This window comes from Diorhabda sublineata, chromosome 9 (genome assembly GCF_026230105.1).
Source record: "Diorhabda sublineata isolate icDioSubl1.1 chromosome 9, icDioSubl1.1, whole genome shotgun sequence".
Classification (NCBI taxonomy): domain Eukaryota; kingdom Metazoa; phylum Arthropoda; class Insecta; order Coleoptera; family Chrysomelidae; genus Diorhabda; species Diorhabda sublineata.
The window spans coordinates 12,220,119-12,241,117 of NC_079482.1; the positions used below are offsets into that span (position 1 = coordinate 12,220,119).

Here is a 20,999-nt window from a genome sequence, read left to right on the forward strand (position 1 = left end):
CCGCGACTCTAATTACTTTTTAACATTTACAAAAACTATCTACATAAAAAACTATATATTCAGCTGTAAGAGAAAATATGCACATTCCCATTGGAAGCAAGGTTATGTTTCCAAAGTCACAGTATACCCCAAATATATAATTTAATCTAAATTTAAAAAGACTATATAGAATCAATCGAGAAACCAACCTTATTCATAATTGTGAGGGAAACATTAGAATGACTTTATAAAGAGACCTGTTTATTTCAGTCAATCTGATAAAATTTAGACGTGAAACACGGTCAGTGTTGTTTGAGTACGCATTTCAATTATTTTCAAATATATAACCTAGACTGGTGCGAGCTCAATCACCTACTATAATTTACTTTTTCGAAGAAAACTCAACTTCATTAGTAGGGTAAAGTACTGTAACGTTTTTCGTATTTATTTACACTTTTTCTATTCGTGGGGTCAATTAATAAACACTTATCTTACGTTCTTAATTTATTTAGACACTATACAATTCATTATAATAATTTACTTATAAATATCACTTAAATAATTTCTGCGATTACTTTCACTCAGACTAACTGAACTGTGTTTACATAAATCATTTATATACCTAAATAAAATTCAGCAAAGCTCTAGAACAAAAAGAAATAAATAAATAGACTTGCTTAGAAATTATTTAGAAGGAATACTGTAAATTAACCGCCCGCTATAATAAAAAGTTCTAAAAGGAAAACATCAAAGGCGCTTCCACCATTTATAAAAAAAAGTGAAAGACGCCGCGCGGATTCGCCGAATTTTTAAAATTTCATATTAGCTGGACAGGACCGGCCTAGGAAACCATTTTGCGAACTTGTTTGTAACAGTACAAATAATAATTTCGTATAATCTACGCGATAATTGAGGGATAATGGTCGAGATTACAATTATATGGGTTGAGAGAAGATAATTTTTTTATTTATACGTATTACCAAATAAATAAAAGCAATGGAAATTTTAAAACCAGTGAATTGTTGAATATATCCAAAACTGCGGTATTTGTATTTGACCATACTTCATATTATGAAAAATTTCGATGGTAAGTATCAATAAACAGTTCTTTTCCACAGTCGGCTTATGGGCGCTTGTGTTGGTAACTTATCCAAGTCTTACTTACTTATTCATCTTGCAGCAGTAACCGAAACGTGAGCAGGAATCCATAAGCAGTGGACGAGTGAAAGTGAATTATGAAAGTCCTTTTAGGATTAAAAATAAGGTAAGATCATTAAAGTGGGTTTTTTTATTTTCAATCTTTTTATGAAATACGGAGCGAATTTTATGTATGGATCGCCTCAATTATCTCAGAAACGGCTTGTACGATTTCTATAAATTTTTGTGGGCAAAGGGTCTTGTGATACGACCGGTATTATGGCGGTATCTACATTGTTGTCAGATCTTTCCTTTTTTCGAAAAAATAATGAACTTTGTTATTTCATGTAATATTTTCTATACCTAAATGCCAAAATTTCGGAGTATAGCTACATTTATAGTATCTCCACTAAAGTTACAACAAATATTGTACATTTAGATGCCTTTAGATAAACTCTTTGAATTTGAATATTATTTAATAATTGATGTGCTATTAAAAATCTCGTAACAAGGTCTAGTGTCAGTAAGTTAGTAAAAAGTTTAACGAAACTGATGCAGTAAAATGTTTATCCAAATCTAAAACTACAACAACTGAAGACAAATCTTTAAATGTTTGTGTCATGTTAGAAGTAGATCCACATATGTGGAGTAAAAAATTACGAATTTTAGAAAACACACTTTAAAGGCGATTACAGCAGATGCTCAAAATGTTGTCCATTTACTTCAATACAACAAGCCATGCGATTTTTAAAACTTTGCAATACATTTTGCAACATCCCTGACTGTTCAATTTTTATTATCTATGTGGTAATCCTATCTTTTAATTACTGAATATTGGCAGGTTTTGTTTTATAAATGATGTTTTTTATGTGACCCCACAGGAAAGAGTCTAAAGGACTCATGTCGGGTGATCGCGGGGGCCATTCGATAAATCGCCTTCCAATCCATCTTTTATAAACGTTTATAAACAGTATTTTATTTTTATGTATCACTATAACACAAATAATGAACAGGAAAATTAGAAAATGCTTGCAAAATTTCCTGTAAATGGAATCAAAATATAATCAAACGTTTGATTAATACAGGTAATGCATATCGAACTACAACAAAAAATTGTAGATATTAGAAAACTAGAGACTGGATTTATTCAATAGTAATTGGACTTTAGCAATTTAGAATTACAAGAAAGATAAACCTGACAAGCATAATAATAGAAAACAGATTCGGCAATGCTACAAATCATAAAACATTCATTCCATACTTAAAAAAGGATCCCATTACCTATCAAAACAACTAGAAGCTGGAAGGAAATTGTTTAATTCAAAATAAGAAGGTGAAACAGATTTGTGTAAACATTTTATGCACTTTGATTCGTTGATATCGCAGTTAGCATCAGTTAATGATCTTACCGACTTCTTACAATGGCGTGAGAACGGCTATCGAGACTATCGGAAACAATATTACGTTGAGCTTCGTAAAATCAAGATTATTAGATCATGAAAATCTTGATTCAAGTAAAAAGATTCTTCATGTCGAACAGAAACCTAATGACATAAAACGGAATAATAAAGATTTAAAATAATCGTGGAATCGTCAAGTCGTCACTACTTGCAAAATTCAAAGCAAATCAAATACAGAAAGACCAAAAACAATTTAAACCATCCAAGCAAATCCACAGAAAAGAGATGGTTTTCCATTTGTTGCCGGAAACTTTGAGATAGCAAATAACTAAACATTTTTTTTTTCTATTGGATTCAGGTGCTTCTGACTATTTGATAAACCGCAAGGACCTAGCTGACACACAACCTTAGTTCTCTTATTTACATTGTACATAAGTAAAGTGTTTCCATTGTTTAAATTTTATAATAAAAGTGTTTTCCTTCTAACCGGCGTTTTAAGAAGAAAAAAACCCAAAACAACACCAAGAAATCCCTACATTGTTGGGGGCTCAACCGGGATGAATATGTATCAATTGTGATCAGTAGGGCGAATTGGGATCAAACGACGTTAAAAAGATACTAAAACGATGTGAAAAACTGTGGAATGACGTGGAAAACACTAGAACGACTTGCACGTGTGAAAATAAATCGATGGCTGCACACCTCAATAATTATTATATGCAATCGCAGAACATTGTAAAATAAAGTGTTCCGAGAAACGAGAGGCGTAACCTGATGATTTCAAAGAAGTCTACACTGTTCAAATTCCGATCTGATCTACCCGAGGTTGCTGAAGCCGGAAATAAGTAAGTTTTCCAGTTTAAACCTGGAGGAAGCCTGAGGTGAGAAGTATTCTTCCTTTTATTGTTTGAAATCCACGAACTATTGACTTGGCTGTTGATCAGTGGCGGACGTTTGCAAAATTTTTTTAGATAGACATTCTAACAATACTCATAAAAAACAGATACATATATGAATACATTTGCACAAACTATAATTGTCAAAATTTAATTAGTTTACATGAATTACAAAATATTTTCTGTAGCTAAAATCAGGGAAGGTGAATAATAAGTTTATAGTGTATTGACTATAATTGACATTTTTGATGATAATTTGGTTTTTCTTTGCTTTAAAAACAAGATATTTTTTATATAGCAGAATAATTGTCTTCTGAGTAGAAAGGTGCAAGATTAAGTTTTAATTGTATCGAAAAAAAAAGAAAAATCTGTAAATACATACGTTTGATAGTACAAATATATGTTCACACATTTGATTAGATACATGCCTGTTTTTAAAAATACGCGAAAAGCAAAGAGTTATTTTCTTCTATTTTTTCAAATTTTATACATCCAGCGTAGAATAAATCTTATTATTCTAATCATGACAACGTTAGGTTCCGTAGATACAATTGGTCACAATATTACGCATCAAAACTCAAAGTTTTACATTATATTTGTTTTTCTTATGAGAACTCGAAAGGCTCTACGTGCTTTTCCGGGGTTTAATTTTGGTCATGAATATCTGGATAGAGTGGGGAAAGTACTAGATAAATTTGAACTTCCTGATCTAATTGCTGTTTGTCAAATACTTGCGCTAAAACGACGAGGCTACTTCAATTTGCTCCTTTTTAATAAACTTCTCAGACGAATATCAGGATTAAGACGAAGAGATGAAAAAGGACGATTATCTGGAGAAAGACGAAGAGATAAAATAGAGAAAAACGAATATTTGAAAAAAAAACCGAAAGATGATGGAAGACGAAGAGGGGAAGAAAAACAAAGACTAGAGGATATACGTGAGCTAGAGAGAAGATTGGCGAAGAAGCGAAGAAAGGCGTGAAGACGAAGTGATGAGAATACATATGTTGGCAGCAGACAGCGAGATTGCTTTGTATTGAGTTTCAGGGATGTAGAAGACAGTATCAGACCTTTTAACGGCAAAAACAAATGTCCAATTCAGACGAGGATTTTTAAATTTGAAGAAGTTGCAGAAATTACGGGTTGGAAGATGCGAGAAATTGCAAGTTAAGCTTATATAGAACAAGAAGTTGTTATTTAGAACATCATCGATGGTATACAAGACGATTCTTCGAGTAAAGAATATTCTACGGCGCAAAAGATTTCAACGAATTCAAAGAAAAACTGAAACTTTATGAGGGGAAAAAGAATAGTAATGCTCATGTACAAACTTATAAAACAAGGAAAGAGGCATTTAGAAAAAATGAAGAATCTATCGAAAAGAAACATCAAGAGAGAGATACCCAAGAAATAGTTCAAAATGTCAAAAAGGAGAACAGCTTCACCTGTTTCAATTATGGAGCTCGCGGACATAAATCCAAACTTTGCCCAGATAAATCCAAGGGTACGAAGTGTTTCAGCTGTAATAAATATGGCCACATATCAAATAAATGTCCGAATAAGAACGTTGCAAAATCTACTGCTGGAAATTCTAGCGTGAACGTAATAGAAACTGAACCAAAAAATGCCGTTAATCTGAACATAGGAGGAGTAAGGATTTCAGCTCTATTTAATACTGGGAGTGATGTTTGTACCATCAGAGATGTTTATAATGCACATTCTAGAAATTCAGTATTGGTGCCTAACAATATAATGTTAAAAGGTTTAAGCGAAAATACCAGAGTGAAAATACTTGGATCATTCATTATTTAGGCTCAAATCAATGATGAAACGTTCCATCTAAAATTCCATGTAATTCCCGAAGTAGCTACATCCCATCGGGCTATAATTGGAAACAAAATTTTGAAGTAAGCGAGTGTTAGCATCAGTGAAGACGGTATAGTAATATACAAAAAGAGGGAAGAAAATTCAATAATGCACATTATGGTAGAAGAGAAAAATGAGTGCGAAGTGATGTATCACACATAAAAAACACAAGACATAGGAAGGAAGTGAAGAAATTAATAGAAAACTACAAACCACTCAAAACAAAGACAATGAATATTGAGATGAAGATTGTACTGAAAAGCGAAGAACCGATTTATCAGCGACCTTGAACACTATTGGCACCCGTAAAAGAAGTAGATAGACAGATCGAATGATTGAAAGATGAAATAATCAAACCGAGTTGTTCGGATTTCGTTAGTTCTATTGTACTAGTGAGGAAAAAGGATGGCCGAACCAGAATTTGTTGCGATTATCGCAAATTCAAAAATATAATACGCGATAGATTCCCACTTCCCCTTGTCGAAGATGTCCTAGACAGCTTATAGGGAGCAAGGATATTCAGCACCCTTGATTCAAAAAATGGATTTTTTCATGTACCTGTTAAAGCTAGCAGCACAAAATATACTTCTTTTGTAACGCCGAATGGTCAGTATGAGTTTATGAAATGTCCATTTGGAATGTGTAGTACTCCAGCAATTTTCCAACGATTCATTGTTCATACCTTCAGGGAGTTGGTAGTTGGGAGGGAGGAAGAAATTTCCAGAACCGAAGAACCAGTGAACCAACGAGTTCAATCATATTTAGGCCTAACCGGATATTTCAGAAAGTTTATTGCTGGATATGTCCATATCACAAAGCGACTTACCCGCAAAGAATTTAAGTTCGAATAACCACAAGAGAAGCATTCAAAACCTTAAAGGCGAAACTTATTTATGAACCGGTGTTGCATATTTTCCAACAAAGAGCTTATACTGAACTACACACCGATGCAAGTATACATGGTTATGGAGCATGCCTTTTACAGCAATCTAATGACGGTACGAAGTTGCACCCGATATACTACATGACTAGAAAGACGACCCCTGCAGAGATGAAGTATAAAAACTATGAGCTCGAAGTACTTGCCATTATTAAGAGTGTGAAGAAATTCAGAATATACTTGCTGGGAACGAAATTTAAAATAGTTACAGATTGTAGTGCACTCAGCAAAACCATGGAGAAAAGGGACCTTACAAGACGATTTGTACGATTGGCCCTGATGCCAATCAATCAATCAATTTCAGTATGAAATTGAGCATAGACGATGTACACAGATGGCTCACGTCGATGCTCTTAGCAGGAATCCAGTAGTACTAGACAATTTATACGGAATGCGGGATCATTTAAACAATTAGACAAGCACAAGAGAAAAACAAGCACGTTAAAGCGATAAAAAGAATTTTGACTACAGAAGAATATGAAGATTTTTATTTAGAGCATAATATATTGTGTAAATATGAGAATGGATTAAAATTACTTGTCGTTCCAAAGAACATGCAGACTGAAATAATAACAAAAGCCCACGAGATAGGACATTTTTCAAAAAAAAGAGAGAAGTAGTAAACAAGGAATTTTACATACCAAGACTAAAAGAAAAAATAGAAGCGATTAAAATAACTGTATACCTTGTATATTAGGGAATAAAAATTAATTCGAGCTATCAGTGAAGCATAGGTACCACACCCTTTGAAGTATTATTGGTGTTAAAATGAAAAATAAAGAAGACGTTAAAATCAAAGAAATCATAGAAGAGATGATAATAAGAAAATTTTATGAAGAAAGAGACAAAATACGCAAAAGAAGTAAAGAACAAATATTAAAAGTGCAGAATGAAAATAAGAAAGGATACAATTTAAAGAGAAAGAAGGCGAAAGTATATAGAAAGAATGATTTGATTGCTATAAAAAGTTTACGTCTGATCCAAAATTAAAGAGATAATTTTTAGGTCCTTACGAAATTCTTCAGGTTAAGGAAAATGATAGATATAACGTTGTTAAAATCGGAAATCACGAGCGACCCAACCGAACATGCGCTGATTATATAAAATATTGGGTCAGCTATGAAAGCGACGAATCCGAGGTGTATTCTGAGCATGATGGCCGAATGTAGGATACAGATTATTGCTCTACTCCATCCTACAGCCACGCACGAAACACGAGGTCTCCTCAGCAGACTAAAGCCGATAATAACTGATGAGTCAGTCGGGAGTAAGACGTAAACGGTAATGGTTACGCAACTAAGACAGCTTGCCGCGTGATTAAGACGACCTCCCGCTCAATTAACGTATGAACCACATGGCAAAAACTTTGTTCTTGATTATCTAGGTTTTTTATCTTCTTAAAACGCCGGTTAGAAACAAATATATAATTTGTTTCTGGCAAAAACTTCGTTCTTGGTTGTCTAGGGTTTTTTTTCTTCTAAAAATGCCGGTTAAGTTTTAGGTGTCTTCTGTTTTAAAATCAAGAACATTTAGAATGCATCTAAATAATTCTTGATTATAGGTCTCTTATGTTTTAAAATTAGTTTTTTCAATAATTTTTGGAAGAGCTTTTCTTAAAGTCTAAAAGTCGAAACGTCAAATTTTATCTTCCTTCCAAAAATTATTAAAAAAATAATTTTAAAACAGAATCAAGAACATTTAGAGGCATTAATATATCATCTAAGTCTAAGAAATAAGGAATTAAAGAAATATATAAAATTTTGTAATTGGACTCCTCCGAACGGCTTGACCGATTCTCATGAAATTTTGTGTGCATATCGGTTATGTCTGAAAATCGAACAAAATCTATTTTTCATCCCCCTAAATGTTAAGGGTAGTCTACCCGTAAATTTTTTAGATAATTTTTTTTATGATACAGCATTAAAAAATACATACCATCCTAAATTTTCAACCCTCTATGATCGACCGCTATTTTTTATTTGTTAATTATAAACTTTAATTTTTTTGACAAGATTTTTATTTTTTTGATATGACTTAGAATAAAAAATATATTACTCTGAATTTTTCACCCTTATACGATCAACCCCTATTTTTTCATCGCGATTTATTCAAATCAAATAGTTTGGGTCGTGTATATACAGTCAATCCAGACAGTACTTTTTTCTGGGACTGTTGTCACCGGACCATTGTCATTTCAAAATATACGCAAGGTAGATGGACAACGTATAAAGATGCATGCCTTGCACTAGGCTTGCTAGAAGACGACAATCATTGGGACAGTATGCTTGCTGAAGCAGCATTAAACTGCTCAGTATAGTATAAAACAAATGTTGTGGGATAATCACAAAGATTCAATGACTGATATATTCTAACGATATCATTTATAGATGCAATATACATTGAAGCATTGACTGCTATCGAGGATCATTACATTGTTATTGCGGATAATTTTGTCTTCTTTTTGGCATAGGGTTTATATTGATCGGTTGACTTGGGAAGTTATTATAATTATTATTATTATATCTTTCATTATTATTAAATTGATTTCTATTATAATGATTATTATATTGCTGATATTGTTGATAAGAGGGATTATTATTATTATTATATTGATTGTTTCTATTATTTTTTATTTGATTCATTTTAAAATTATTATTATTGATATTGTTGTACTTAACTCTAGGCTCATAAAATTGGCCGTAGAGTTTCTCGAAGTTTTCAAATTCGTCGACGTAAGCTATAGCGTCTTCTAACGAGCTAGGCTTTTTCAAATACATATTATTGCGTATGGTACCTAAACATCCTGCTATGAAGGTGTTCAAGGTTGTTTTTTCACAATGATTGATTTGACATTTCTTGTCGATCTCACCTAAATTTAAATTGTTGCTTATTCTTTGTATTGCAGCCTATTTACAAATGTTATCAAACTTTCATTTATGTAAGGTCTTGTTCTCGTCAATTCTTGCAATATACAATTAAGTTGCGTCTATCAGCGAAACATTGTATTAACGCTTCTCTCAATTTTTGCCATGTATTTAATTCAATCCTATTTCCTACCAACATTTCGGCTTTATCAACTAGGCTCTCTTGAATGCATTCCAATACATGGTTGTTAATGTCTTGATCATTATAGATCGAATACGTGTCTATTAATCTTTCGCATCTGTTTATAAATTTATTGAATGTATTTATATTACCATCACAAAGTTTTATATTCTCTAATTTTAATTTAAATAATTCCCAATTAAGGGTTTTTGGATTTGCTGTTGCCATTTTTTCGTAATCTAAATTGTCTTTCAAGTTTAATTTACAAAATTTATTTAGTAAATTATCTAAATCGTTCATATATTTAATTGAATCAAAATTAATAAATCATCTCTTCCTTACTCAGAGTTTGATTAGGATAGAAAAAAAAGGAATAAAAATAAGGAAACTTGGCACTTACAGGTATCTGAAGTCCTTAAGTTCCTCGTTGAACACGTAGATTTAGTGTTGCTGTACTGAAGTACTTAGTCGGAATTTTTTATCGCATTTTGCGTGAAAAATCGCGACCGCCCTAATCCTACTGACTGCGCCAATTATAATTTAGTTGTCCGAAAATATGTTTTTAAAAATTTATTTAACTCAAAATTACAATTAACTTCACAAGCGAATTAACTATAATTTATTCAATGAACTATCTACATCTATTTCATTATTAGTCACTTCGATAAAAGTTTCCTGGAGGTTCGCATCACTACAATAACAGTTTGTAGAACAGCTGTTAACAGTTCGATAGTATAATTATCTTTTAATTTAAATTTTTCACTGCAATTTTTCTTCCAAAATTGGACATTCTTCTTTATTAAAATTACTTCCTCTGGAGTCTTGGCTAAGTAGGATTGGGAAGAAATAAATATTTTTTTATTTTGGATAACAGAATATAAATGGAAAAATTCAGTGGAATTTTAATATACGAGTAGGTACATGAGTAGCAAAAATAATTTGAGATTTGGGAAAAGTTACTAAAAATAGTAATTCTAATTCACCTGTGGAATGATTCCATTCTAGTTTAATCGAACATTTTCCTTGTTTAAGAGAAACTAATAAAAATTTAACACCTGATCAATTAATTAAACATTCAATCTTGGCATATAATATAATTCGAAATTATTAAAGGCCACATAAATAATCCTGATCCTTTTGATTTAGATGATCACTTAATAATATGCAATTATATTCCAAATCATAAAGAAACATCAAAATTATTATATGAAAAAATTAAAGATAGAAACGCTGATGTTAAAAAAAGAATAATTAATAAAAGAAATGATCCTTCTCCCTACACAAACCAAGACCTAGCTTATATCAAGACGAAAGAGATAAAAAAACTACCCAAATTTAAAAAGATAGAAATTGTAAGACTCTGGTATATTGTTAGAAACAGATAAAGGAACTTATCATAAAAATATAATTAGAAAACATAAAACTAAAAATAAAACCAAAAATTTGTTACAAATAGATGAAGCTGACAACGATACTACTTATTTACAAGAAAACTAAAATGGAAATTTTCTATAATAGCCTAATAGACCGACTTAATTTCTTTAGCTGTCCTCGTTTTATGGGTTCTATTTTCTTTGGGTTGGGCTTAACGCCTTGTGGTGTGAGGATGAGGCCTAGAAATTCAACTTCTTTTCTGAGAAATTCCGATTTATCTAGTTGCATTTTTAGATAAGTTTCTCTGAGTCTTCGAAAGAATAACTTAAGATTCGCTATATGTTCTTCTAGGCTTGAACTGAAGAAAATTATATCGTTTATGTAAACCATGCAGATTTATCAGGACGTTGTCCATGATACGCTGAAAATTGGCAGGGGAGTTCCGGAGTCCAAATGTCATACGTAAATATTCGTAATGCCCGTTTTCTACGATGCTGTTGTCGATATGGAATTCTCATGCATCTGGATTTGATGAAAGCCTGAAGCCAGGTCTATGGTTGAGAAATATTGGCATCTGCTTAGTCGGTCTAATAAATCCTATATTCGTGGTACAGGGTAACGATCTTCCAAAGTTTTCTCGTTCACTTTTCTGTAATCTATGACGATTCTCCATTTTTGTTTATTGCTGGAATTGGTTTTCTTCGGAACTATCCATACGTGGCTACTCCATGGGGAGGAACTTGGTCTGATTATTCCATCGTCTAACATCTTCATTATCTGTCGTTGAACCTCTTCTTTGTATATAAAGGAGTAACGGTATGATTTCGTGTGTACGAGTATTTCGACAAAAGTTTTGATTTCATGTTTTATTTCATTCGTTAAAGTCAATTTGTCCTTATCTTTGTGAAATATATCTTTGAAATCGTTGCATAATTTAAGAATAGCCTTTTTTTCTACATCATTCAAATGTTCTGTTCTAATGAAGTTTTGTATATTTTCATCGTAATTCTTATGGTAATTGAGTGTTATTAGAATCAGAAGATATTTCATTTATGTTGCATTGTCTTCCTGGCTCGTTATACGAAAATTTTTTGTGTTATCATTTGAGAAATTGACATTATATATGACTGAATCTGAGTAGTCAAGATTAATTTCATAAGCTGAGTTTTCGAAATCGTGGGGATTTATCTGAAAATCGGGGTAATTGGTGTTTGATTCATGAGTCTGATTCCGTTTGAATTTGGTGTAATTCTAGTGAAATGAAGTTTCTTGGATTATTGGGTCTGAAATATTTATTGGGTTGATTTGGTCTGAAAGTATTTCTTGAATTTATTGACATTGGCTCTGTTTTGTTTTCTGGAATTTTGTCAGTGGGTGTGAAGACGTTTTTTGGTTGCCCAAATACCTGTCTATCGGTCGGATAACGTCTAGTTATTTGTCGAGGTTGAACTAGAATTAGTTGTCTAGGGAAATTGTTTGTCGAGTTTTGATCATTTGGACTTTGTATGGGATTTGGATTTGGGTAAGTAAACTTAGTCTGAGGTGTTTGTTGTCTGAACATATGATTTTGATGGGTATTATAACTCGAATAGCGAATATTATTATTTGTCTCTTATATAATTTCCTGAATTTGTGTTTCCTTTGAATTTAATGTTGTTTTGAGAATAATTGAAATTATCTTTTTCTATGATAAGTGTGATAGCGGATTTTATTGAAACTGGATTCTTAAGTCTAATTGTATGTTGTAGCAAACCGCTTAAATTCCTAATAAGTGTTTTTAATGCCATTCGTTCGTATTATCTGCGATGTATTTCTTAAGTATTAGCAGGTATTTCTGCTAAAGAAAAACTATTTGAAACAGGTGGCTTCTTAACCAAAGATGCGCCATTAGTAGGTCTTGTTCTAAACATTCTAATAATCTCTTATCGCCAAAACATTGTTCTAAAGCATCTTTCAATAAATTCCAACTATTTTACTCTGTTCTACATCCAACTTAAAGATTTGCTCTTTCTAATTTGGAACGAATAGCTTTCAAGATATAATTATTGATTACTAAGTTACCTACATTACTATATGTACCAATAAGAAATTGACAATTCTCTATAAATTGTATTAGAGTCGATGTATTACCATCGTAAGGTGCAATTAAGTCTACTGGTAATTTCAACATTTAAATATTAGATTTTGTACGAGAAAGGTCTTTTTAAAAACAAAATTTATTTAATGCAAGATACAAGTTTACAGTTTCAGAGTTACCAGCAGAATGGCTGTGAGAATGAATAATAATAATAATATAGTTCTTTTATCGTTAAATCCTGACACAGATATTTTTATATAATGTGAGAAAAATAACATAACTCGCATGTCCAACATCTTCTTCAGCTACTCAAAGTCATCAGATTCTCATCTAGTAGAAATATCGTTCCCGTCCATATTAACAGAAATCGACGAGTTTAAGTTGGAAGTCTCGTCTTTCATAGAAATGTCTCACTTATCAATGCCACTTTCGAGTCTTCACTCTTTCCGATTGTTTCCTACTCGCAATTTTCCAATTCTGCTTCTAGCTCCGTCAATTTCAGCTCACTTAGTCTCTTAGCCATTTTTTAATCACAATTTATTTATATTATACCACTTGTAACACATACGTAATGTTCTTATTTATTTAAAGTTTGTTTGACAGTGGGGTGAATTTATACACACCATGTATGTTGCTTACGGAATTTATTTATACACTAAATACACTAAACTATTCACTAAATTATCCACTAATTTCAGTATTCACTTAACTATGCTCTAAATTATTACTTAACACTTTATATGCTGTTAAACTTTAGTTTAACTATATCCAACGGCTTTCTAGATAATTCGGGTTCTAGAATTCTGTAAATAAACAAAAAGGCATTCTAAGAAATTTTCTCTATAAAAACAGTTGTCATGTAAATAGATTATAAAAATATATAAAGGAATGCCCCTCTATAGCCGATGCTTTCGCCAAACTTTGGCATTGTTCAAAATAATCGAACAGGACCGACTTCACGGTCTGTTAGTGGACGAGTTCGTAACAATATGTGTTGATTTGAATACCTAAACCTCCTCAAATTGGAGTGCTAATTTTGTACAGATTATCTTCTTACATTTACTAATAAACAATTCTAATATTTCCCAAAACCACATTTGGTTTTAGGTATATACAGGTTAACGAGTAATGCCGACAGCATTTTTGCAGAGTTTTCTTGATTTTCTTCTTAAAAATCCATCCCAGTATTAAGCTACCAGTAATTTAATAATATCTTCTAAATTGATTTTGTCCATTTTGGGTGTTTTGTATTCTGCAATCATATCGTATTTTTCCGTAATTGGTTTGGGAAGAAGAAGTGTTTTTCCTTGTTGTATTTTGACGTCGTTGAAGAATTTTTTCGCGTTGATTTCTATTTGACATGACTTTGGTATTTTTATTAGTGTAGGTTTTTTACTATTAGATATTTGTCTGTGTGGCATTTGGAAAAAACTTTTTCCGTTTTTACTGGAATAATAATTATCTCGTCTTGTGTGATTTGTTCAGTAAGTGATTCTTCTAATTTTGAATTTATTTTTTGGCAACTTTTAGTCGATTGGTTTTCGAGGAGCTGCAGGGTGCAATTGTCGTCAGGAGAGTGGTCTTCGATGCAGAAATATACATTTTCTAGTAGTGGACAGATTTCTTCTATAAATTGGCGATTCGAGTTGTTTCGTGCCAGATAGGAATATTTTAGGGAGAATATTTGGATGTTTTGAATGATGGGGAAGAGGTGATATAATTTAAGGACTTCGGTTTTGATAATTGGTATATGTATAGCAAAAATTAATTTATTATTAGCAAAAGAAACTTGAGTGCCTAAAAATTGGTAGTATGTTAGAATGTTTTTAAATTTTGTAATTTGGTTGTCAGGGTAAATCTTCCTTAAATATTCTAGCGTTTTTTGTTATTCTGTTTAGTTTTGCGAAAGTTATGGAGTCTTCCAAATTATCTAAGAATGTGATAACATTTTGACAGTCTAAATTTATTTGTGAAATGATTGCTTGAAAGGTTAAATACTCGTGTGATTCAGTGATTGATTTTTGCACGCTAATTTGAAATTTTTCGAGAGAATTTGTAAATTTTTCTTGATTTACGGTGTTAGTGGGTCCTATATTATTCAGTATTTCTTCAAGGTCAGGACTAGAGAGTGGTGGAATTTCGTCAGGATTTTGTAGGAAGTTTTCTATTATTTCGTCTGCATCTCCTACGTTCTTTATTATTGATTCATTATCCATAGCATTCAATTATATGCATGGATTTCTACATAGGGCATCTGCGGCTGAGTTCGACGATCCTTTTTTATATTTGATGACGTAATCGTACTCTTCCAATTTCAATCTCCATCTGACTAGCATAGAATTTTGGTCTTTCATGGAGAAGATAATATATTGTGAATTTCCGGCCGAAAAGGTATGGGCGAAAGTATTTGCAGCTCCATACTATTGCTAAGAGTTCTTTCTGAATCGATGAATAGTTTATTTCGGTTGGATTGAGAGTCCTTGATGCATAGCATAGAGGGTGGTTATTTTGTGAAAGAATTGCGCCTATTACGTAGTTGGAACTTCAGGCATTTAGTCATAGGATTTGTGATTTTACCAAAATTTTTTATAAATTTACGGTAGTATCCTAATAATCCTAGAAAAGATTTTATTTCTTTTTGTGTTTTTGGTAAGGGAAAGTTCTTAATAGCTGAGATTTTTTTTGGGTTGGGTTTTATCCCGTCTTTTGTAACTATATGATTTAGAAATTCTACCTCTTTTCGTAGGAATTACGATTTGTCTAATTGAATTTTAAGTTTCGCTTCGCGTAGTTTCGAAAAAACAAGTTTTAAATTTTGAAGATGTTCTTGAAATCCGGTACTGAATATTATTATGTCGTCCATATAGACCATACACACTTTATTTTGGAGATCTTTTAAAATTTCATCCATAACACGTTGAAATGTGGATGGCGATTTTCTTAACCCAAACGGCATTCTAACAAACTCATAATGGCCGTTATCGACAGTATAAAAACCAGCCCAAAGGTCAGTAGTTGAAAAATAGTTTGATCTTCCCAGTTTGTCGAGAATCGAATTAATATTTGGTATCGGATATCGATCTGGGATCGTTTTTTCGTTGAGTTTCCGATAATCGATGACTAGACGATATTTTTGTTTCCCTGATTGGTCTTCTTTTTTATTGACTATCCAAATAGGGGATGACCATGGTGAAGTTGAGGGCCGTATTATGCCTTTATCCAGCATTTCATCTATTTGGTTATTTATTTCCTGTTTATGAATATAGGGATATCTGTACGATTTACAATGTATAGGAATTTCATCGGTCGTTTTAATTTCGTGTTTTGTTCTTGCCGTGAAGGATAATTTAACACCCGGTTTAAAGAAGATGTCTGAAAATTTTTGAATAAGCTTTAAGATTTCAGTTTTTTCTTCCGCGTTCATGTGGTTTGTCCTAATTAATTGTGATCTATATTGATATTTTTTTTTATTTATTATTGTCTTCGTTATTTAAGTTGAGAAACGAAATAATATTAAATGTATCATAACTAGATTTTTCAAATGACTCTACTTCTAAAGGTTCTTTAAGATTCACTGAAATTATTTGATCTGTTTTGTTTTGGATTTCTACAAAAGCAAATCCGTTTCTGGCATCAGTCAAAATTTGCTGTATATACAATGGTCCTATTTTACCTTCATTTATCAATATTTCTCCATCAAAAACAGAAACAGGTAACTTCTTTAGAATTTTTTCTCAGTATTTGGTCCTATTAATTTGTTATTTATGAGATCAATGTTAAAGTTCATATTTCTTAAATCATTTAGTCCTAGGATACCATCGAAATATTCGTGAAAATCAAATAATAGAAAGGAGATGAAATAGTTCGAACTCTGAAATTCAGGAAATGCTCTAAGTGTTGATTGGTATACAATATCGTGCATTGTTTCGATTAACGGAATTTGGATAAGTTTTTTCTATAATATCAGGTTTAATAATTGAACGTGAACTACCGGTATCTATAAGTAATTTTAATTTGGGATTATTAATTTCTATGTAAGGTAATGCGTTTTCTGTTGAAATGTTAATTTCTACTAAGGTATTCCTTGTTGTTGGCTCGTTTGGATAAAATTTTCATTTTCTGTCTTGTCATAGTTATAATACGTTTGATTTTGATCAGTATCGTCCGTATTCTGATTCTGATAGTAATGTTGTTCGTCTGATTGGTTGTAGTCGTTTGTGAATAGCTCTTCGGTAGTAAAATTTGAATTCTGTCCAGAATTTCGAAATTGTTGATTTCGATTATAATTGTTATTATTTGTCCATCTTTGTCTTTGTGATAATGTGGAAGAATTTCTTGAAGTCGTTGACATAGGTGTTGGTTTAGGAAGTTGGTGCATGGGTTTTTGGTTTGGTCTGAAAACGTTTTGTGGAGGTCCGAATACTTGTCTGTTCGTCGGGTATTGTCTGGGGGGCATTTGTCTAGGTTGGATATTAATAGGTTGACTGGGGAATTGATTAACTGGTTTATTATTGTCAACGGAATGATAGGGTTGTTGGAAAGAGGATTGTGTTTGGTTTTCAGGATAGTATCTTGGTTGTGAATAAGGTTGTCGATAATTACTATGAAATCTGGACGTCGTTGCTCAGTTATTGTCATTTAGATTGCCATATAATTTTTCAAAGTTTTCAAATTCATTTAGATAGGCCATTGCATCTTCCAGTGAGGCTGGATTTTTAAGATGCAAGTTATTTCTTAAGGTACCAATACAACCCGCCATAAAAGTACTAAGTGCAGTTTTATCATAATGGTTTATTTGGCACACTTTCTCCGTGTTAGTTATGTTAGGATTATTACTAATTTTCTGTGCTATACTACTTCTTAATAATTGAATTCGACTTCCAAAGTTCATCAATGGTTCGTTCCTAAATGGTTTCATTCTATTGAGTTCTTGTACTAAACCACATATGAGCAACCACTGGCCCGCGGACCGGATCCGGCCCCGTGTAAGATATGATCCGGCCCGCGAGACATTTTGGAAAAACCCAATTAAAAAAATATTACATTAAACTAAGTACTTATACTTAGTACTAGTACATATCTTTAAAAGAAAACAGTTGTTTGTGCTTTTTATCTTATCCGGCACCGGATATGATATGAATAGACTATAAAAATGTGGAGTCATCAATAGACTAATGAATCCCATGAAGTTTCCTTGTGTTTCCTTAGTTTACTCACGGGAGTGACGGTGAGGCGGCAAACATCAAAACCTTCGATGTTTGCCGCCTTACTCTTTGATAATCACCGCCACTCGGCTTGCTCGATCAAATTCTTTGAAGTTTGCCGCCTCACGGGCTACACATGAAAATATTTTATTTATTGCTTCTCGATTATTCTAAACTAGTTTATTCCAGATCATTCCTTCATTTTGTCTATATAAGCGAGTGGATGGCCCGAAAGTTAGTTCAGTTCTATTTGAGCTACCGAGGTGATAACTCAGACAAGCGATATCCTAGCGAACGGCTAGAGCCGTCAACTTGCTTTGTGAATTTGTGTGCATCTTGAGTGGTTACTAACTATAGTTTGTTATTAAGTTTATTGAACGAAAAGTAAAAAAAAAATGATGTCTGGTGGAAAGAAACGAAAAGTAGATACAGACGGTCGCCATTTTCAAGAAAAATGGACTGAAGAATTCTTTTTTATCTTGCACAATGGTAAGCCTATTTGTTTGCTTTGTAATGAATCCATTTCGGTAATGAAAGAATTCAATATAAAGAGGCATTACTCAACTAAGCATGCTACACAGCACTCACTGACAGGACAATTAAGAACAGACAAAATCCAGAAGCTTAAAGCAAATATTGAAAAACAGCAACAAATGTTTCATAAACAAAGAACACAACTTGATAATGTTGTGAAAGCTAGTTTTATAGTTAGCTCAAAATTGACAAAGGCATTAAAACCATTTGCCGAAGGAGAATTTATCAAGGAGTGTATGTTGGAAGTTTGCGGTATTTTGTGTCCTGGAAAGAAAAATGAATTTGAAAAAATTAGTTTGTCAAGACGAACTGTTGTTCGACGTATAGAAATGATGGCTAATGATATAAAAACAACATTGACTGACCGTATGGCTGGTTTTGATTCATTTTCCATAGCATTAGACGAGAGCACCGATTTGTCTGGCACAGCTCAACTGACTATATTTATTCGAGGTATTGATAAGGAGTTCACTGTTACTGAGGAATTGCTAGCTTTACAGCCGCTAAAAGCAACCACTACAGGAGAGGATATTTTTAATGAAGTTCAAAAGGTATTCACAAGTTTTGGCCTGCCATGGTCAAAATTAATTGGAGTATGCACTGATGGTGCACCTTCTATGGTCGGCTTACGAAAAGGTGGTTTCATCGGAATTTTGAATAAAAAAGCATCAGAATTAAATGTGCAAAAAGATGATTTGATAGTCCTTCATTGTATTATCCACCAACAGAACTTGTGTTCTAAGTCCATTCGACTCCACAATGTTATGAATGTGGTAGTAAAAACCATCAATTTTATTCGATCCCGAGGGCTTAACCATCGTCAGTTCAAGACGTTTTTGGATGAAATATCAGCTAAATATAACGACGTAACATATTATTGTAAAGTCAGATGGATGAGCAAAGGAAAAATGTTGAAACGGTTTTACGAGCTTAGCAGACTTTATGAAAATAAAAGATAAGCCACTATCTGAATTGAGTGAACCAAAATGATTTTTACAGCCATTTGAAAGCGTTTCAGATCAAACTACGCTTGTGGGAGTCACAGATGCAGTCTGGTAACAGTTACCATTTCAACACGCTCTCTGCGTATGAAAATATTACTTATGCTCAATATGCTGAAGAACTCAAGTTACTGTCGGAACAATTTTCGAACAGATTTAGCTACTTCAAAAACATGGAAGAATGTTTCAATTTATTTGCTACTCCTACAAAATGTAATGTACAAAATGCTCCAATACACTTACAAATGGAGTTAATCGAGATTCAAGAAAACTCACTCCTAAAATCCAAATTTGAAGACGTAGAGTTGTGCGATTTCTACAAAAAATACCTAGAAGAAGACAATTTTCCGCAGCTTAGAAAATTCGCAAGAAGATTGATTTCTGCGTTTGGCAGTACTTATAAATGCGAACATTTCATTGATGAAAGTTAATAAATCAACACATCATACAAGACTGACTGACGATAATTTGAAAAATTCTTTACGTCTTTGTATTAGTGGAATTCATCCAAATATCGATGGATTAGTTTCCCAAATTCAAGCTCAAGTGTCTCATTGATTTCAGTGTATTTAACTTTTGTAGTTTGTAACAATTGCAAATGTAACTAATTATAATGTACCATTTTTTAAAATTTCATTTTGTTATTTTAATAAATACAATAATCACATTGTCAATATACGCATACATGTCAATAATAAATACATAATACAATAATAACAGTGTCGTATTATTTCATGTCTAATATCTATCGGAAAAAAATATTATCACTACTTTAAAATGCACTAAGTACTTTTAAACGCGGCCCGCAAACGTTTTGCACGCTAAAGTTTGGCCCTCAGCATGTCAAAGGTTGCCCATACCTGTACTAAACAGTCAATATTTCTACGATCAGCGAAACACTGAATCAGGGCTTCTTTCAATCTCGGCCAATCTGTTAACGATTACCTACTAATATTTCTGCTTTATCTATAAGTTTTTCTTGAACTGATTGGAATATGTGTTTAGATAATTGTGCATAATTAAATTGCCGATAATCATTAATAAGGTCTTCACACCTAATTAGAAATTTACTTAATGTGTTACTGTTATCGACGTACGGTTTAATGTTATCAATTCTAGACTTCAAAAGATCCCAGTTCATCTCAGGCATATTTAAAGTTGAATTTATTGATTTGAAAGAATTAGTGAATTGTTTATTAATATTCCGTTGAGTGTTATTATTATTCTTGTTACCTAATCCTATATTTGAAATTCCGTTAATTATTTCATCAATATCGCTCATGAAAATAATTTAAAATTAATGTTTATAATAAGCAATTTATTCGCAATGAACAAAATTTAACTATCTTTACCAAAATCCATACAGAGAGGTTTGGAAAGGTCAAAAGGAAAAGGCACTTACAGATTGTTCGTCGATTCGAACGCTCTGCTTTCCTGCTCCTTTTTCTTGATTCCCTGCTCCTGTTGCCACAACTTCGAAAGTTTATAAGTTCGTAATACGCACTTAAGGTGTAGAAACTCCAAGGTCCCGAATTTTACTTCCGGC

The 20,999-nt window shown here is 32.5% G+C and overlaps 1 protein-coding gene across 1 annotated transcript; it reads left to right on the forward strand.

Annotated features, from left to right (window-relative positions):
- The first annotated feature begins 18,313 nt into the window (after nucleotides 1-18,313).
- On the forward strand, nucleotides 18,314-19,411 carry LOC130449012 (general transcription factor II-I repeat domain-containing protein 2-like). Its single transcript, XM_056786644.1, has one exon. It carries the CDS (start codon nucleotides 18,314-18,316, stop codon nucleotides 19,409-19,411), a length of 1,098 nt encoding a protein of 365 aa, XP_056642622.1.
- Nucleotides 19,412-20,999: the final 1,588 nt, after the last annotated feature.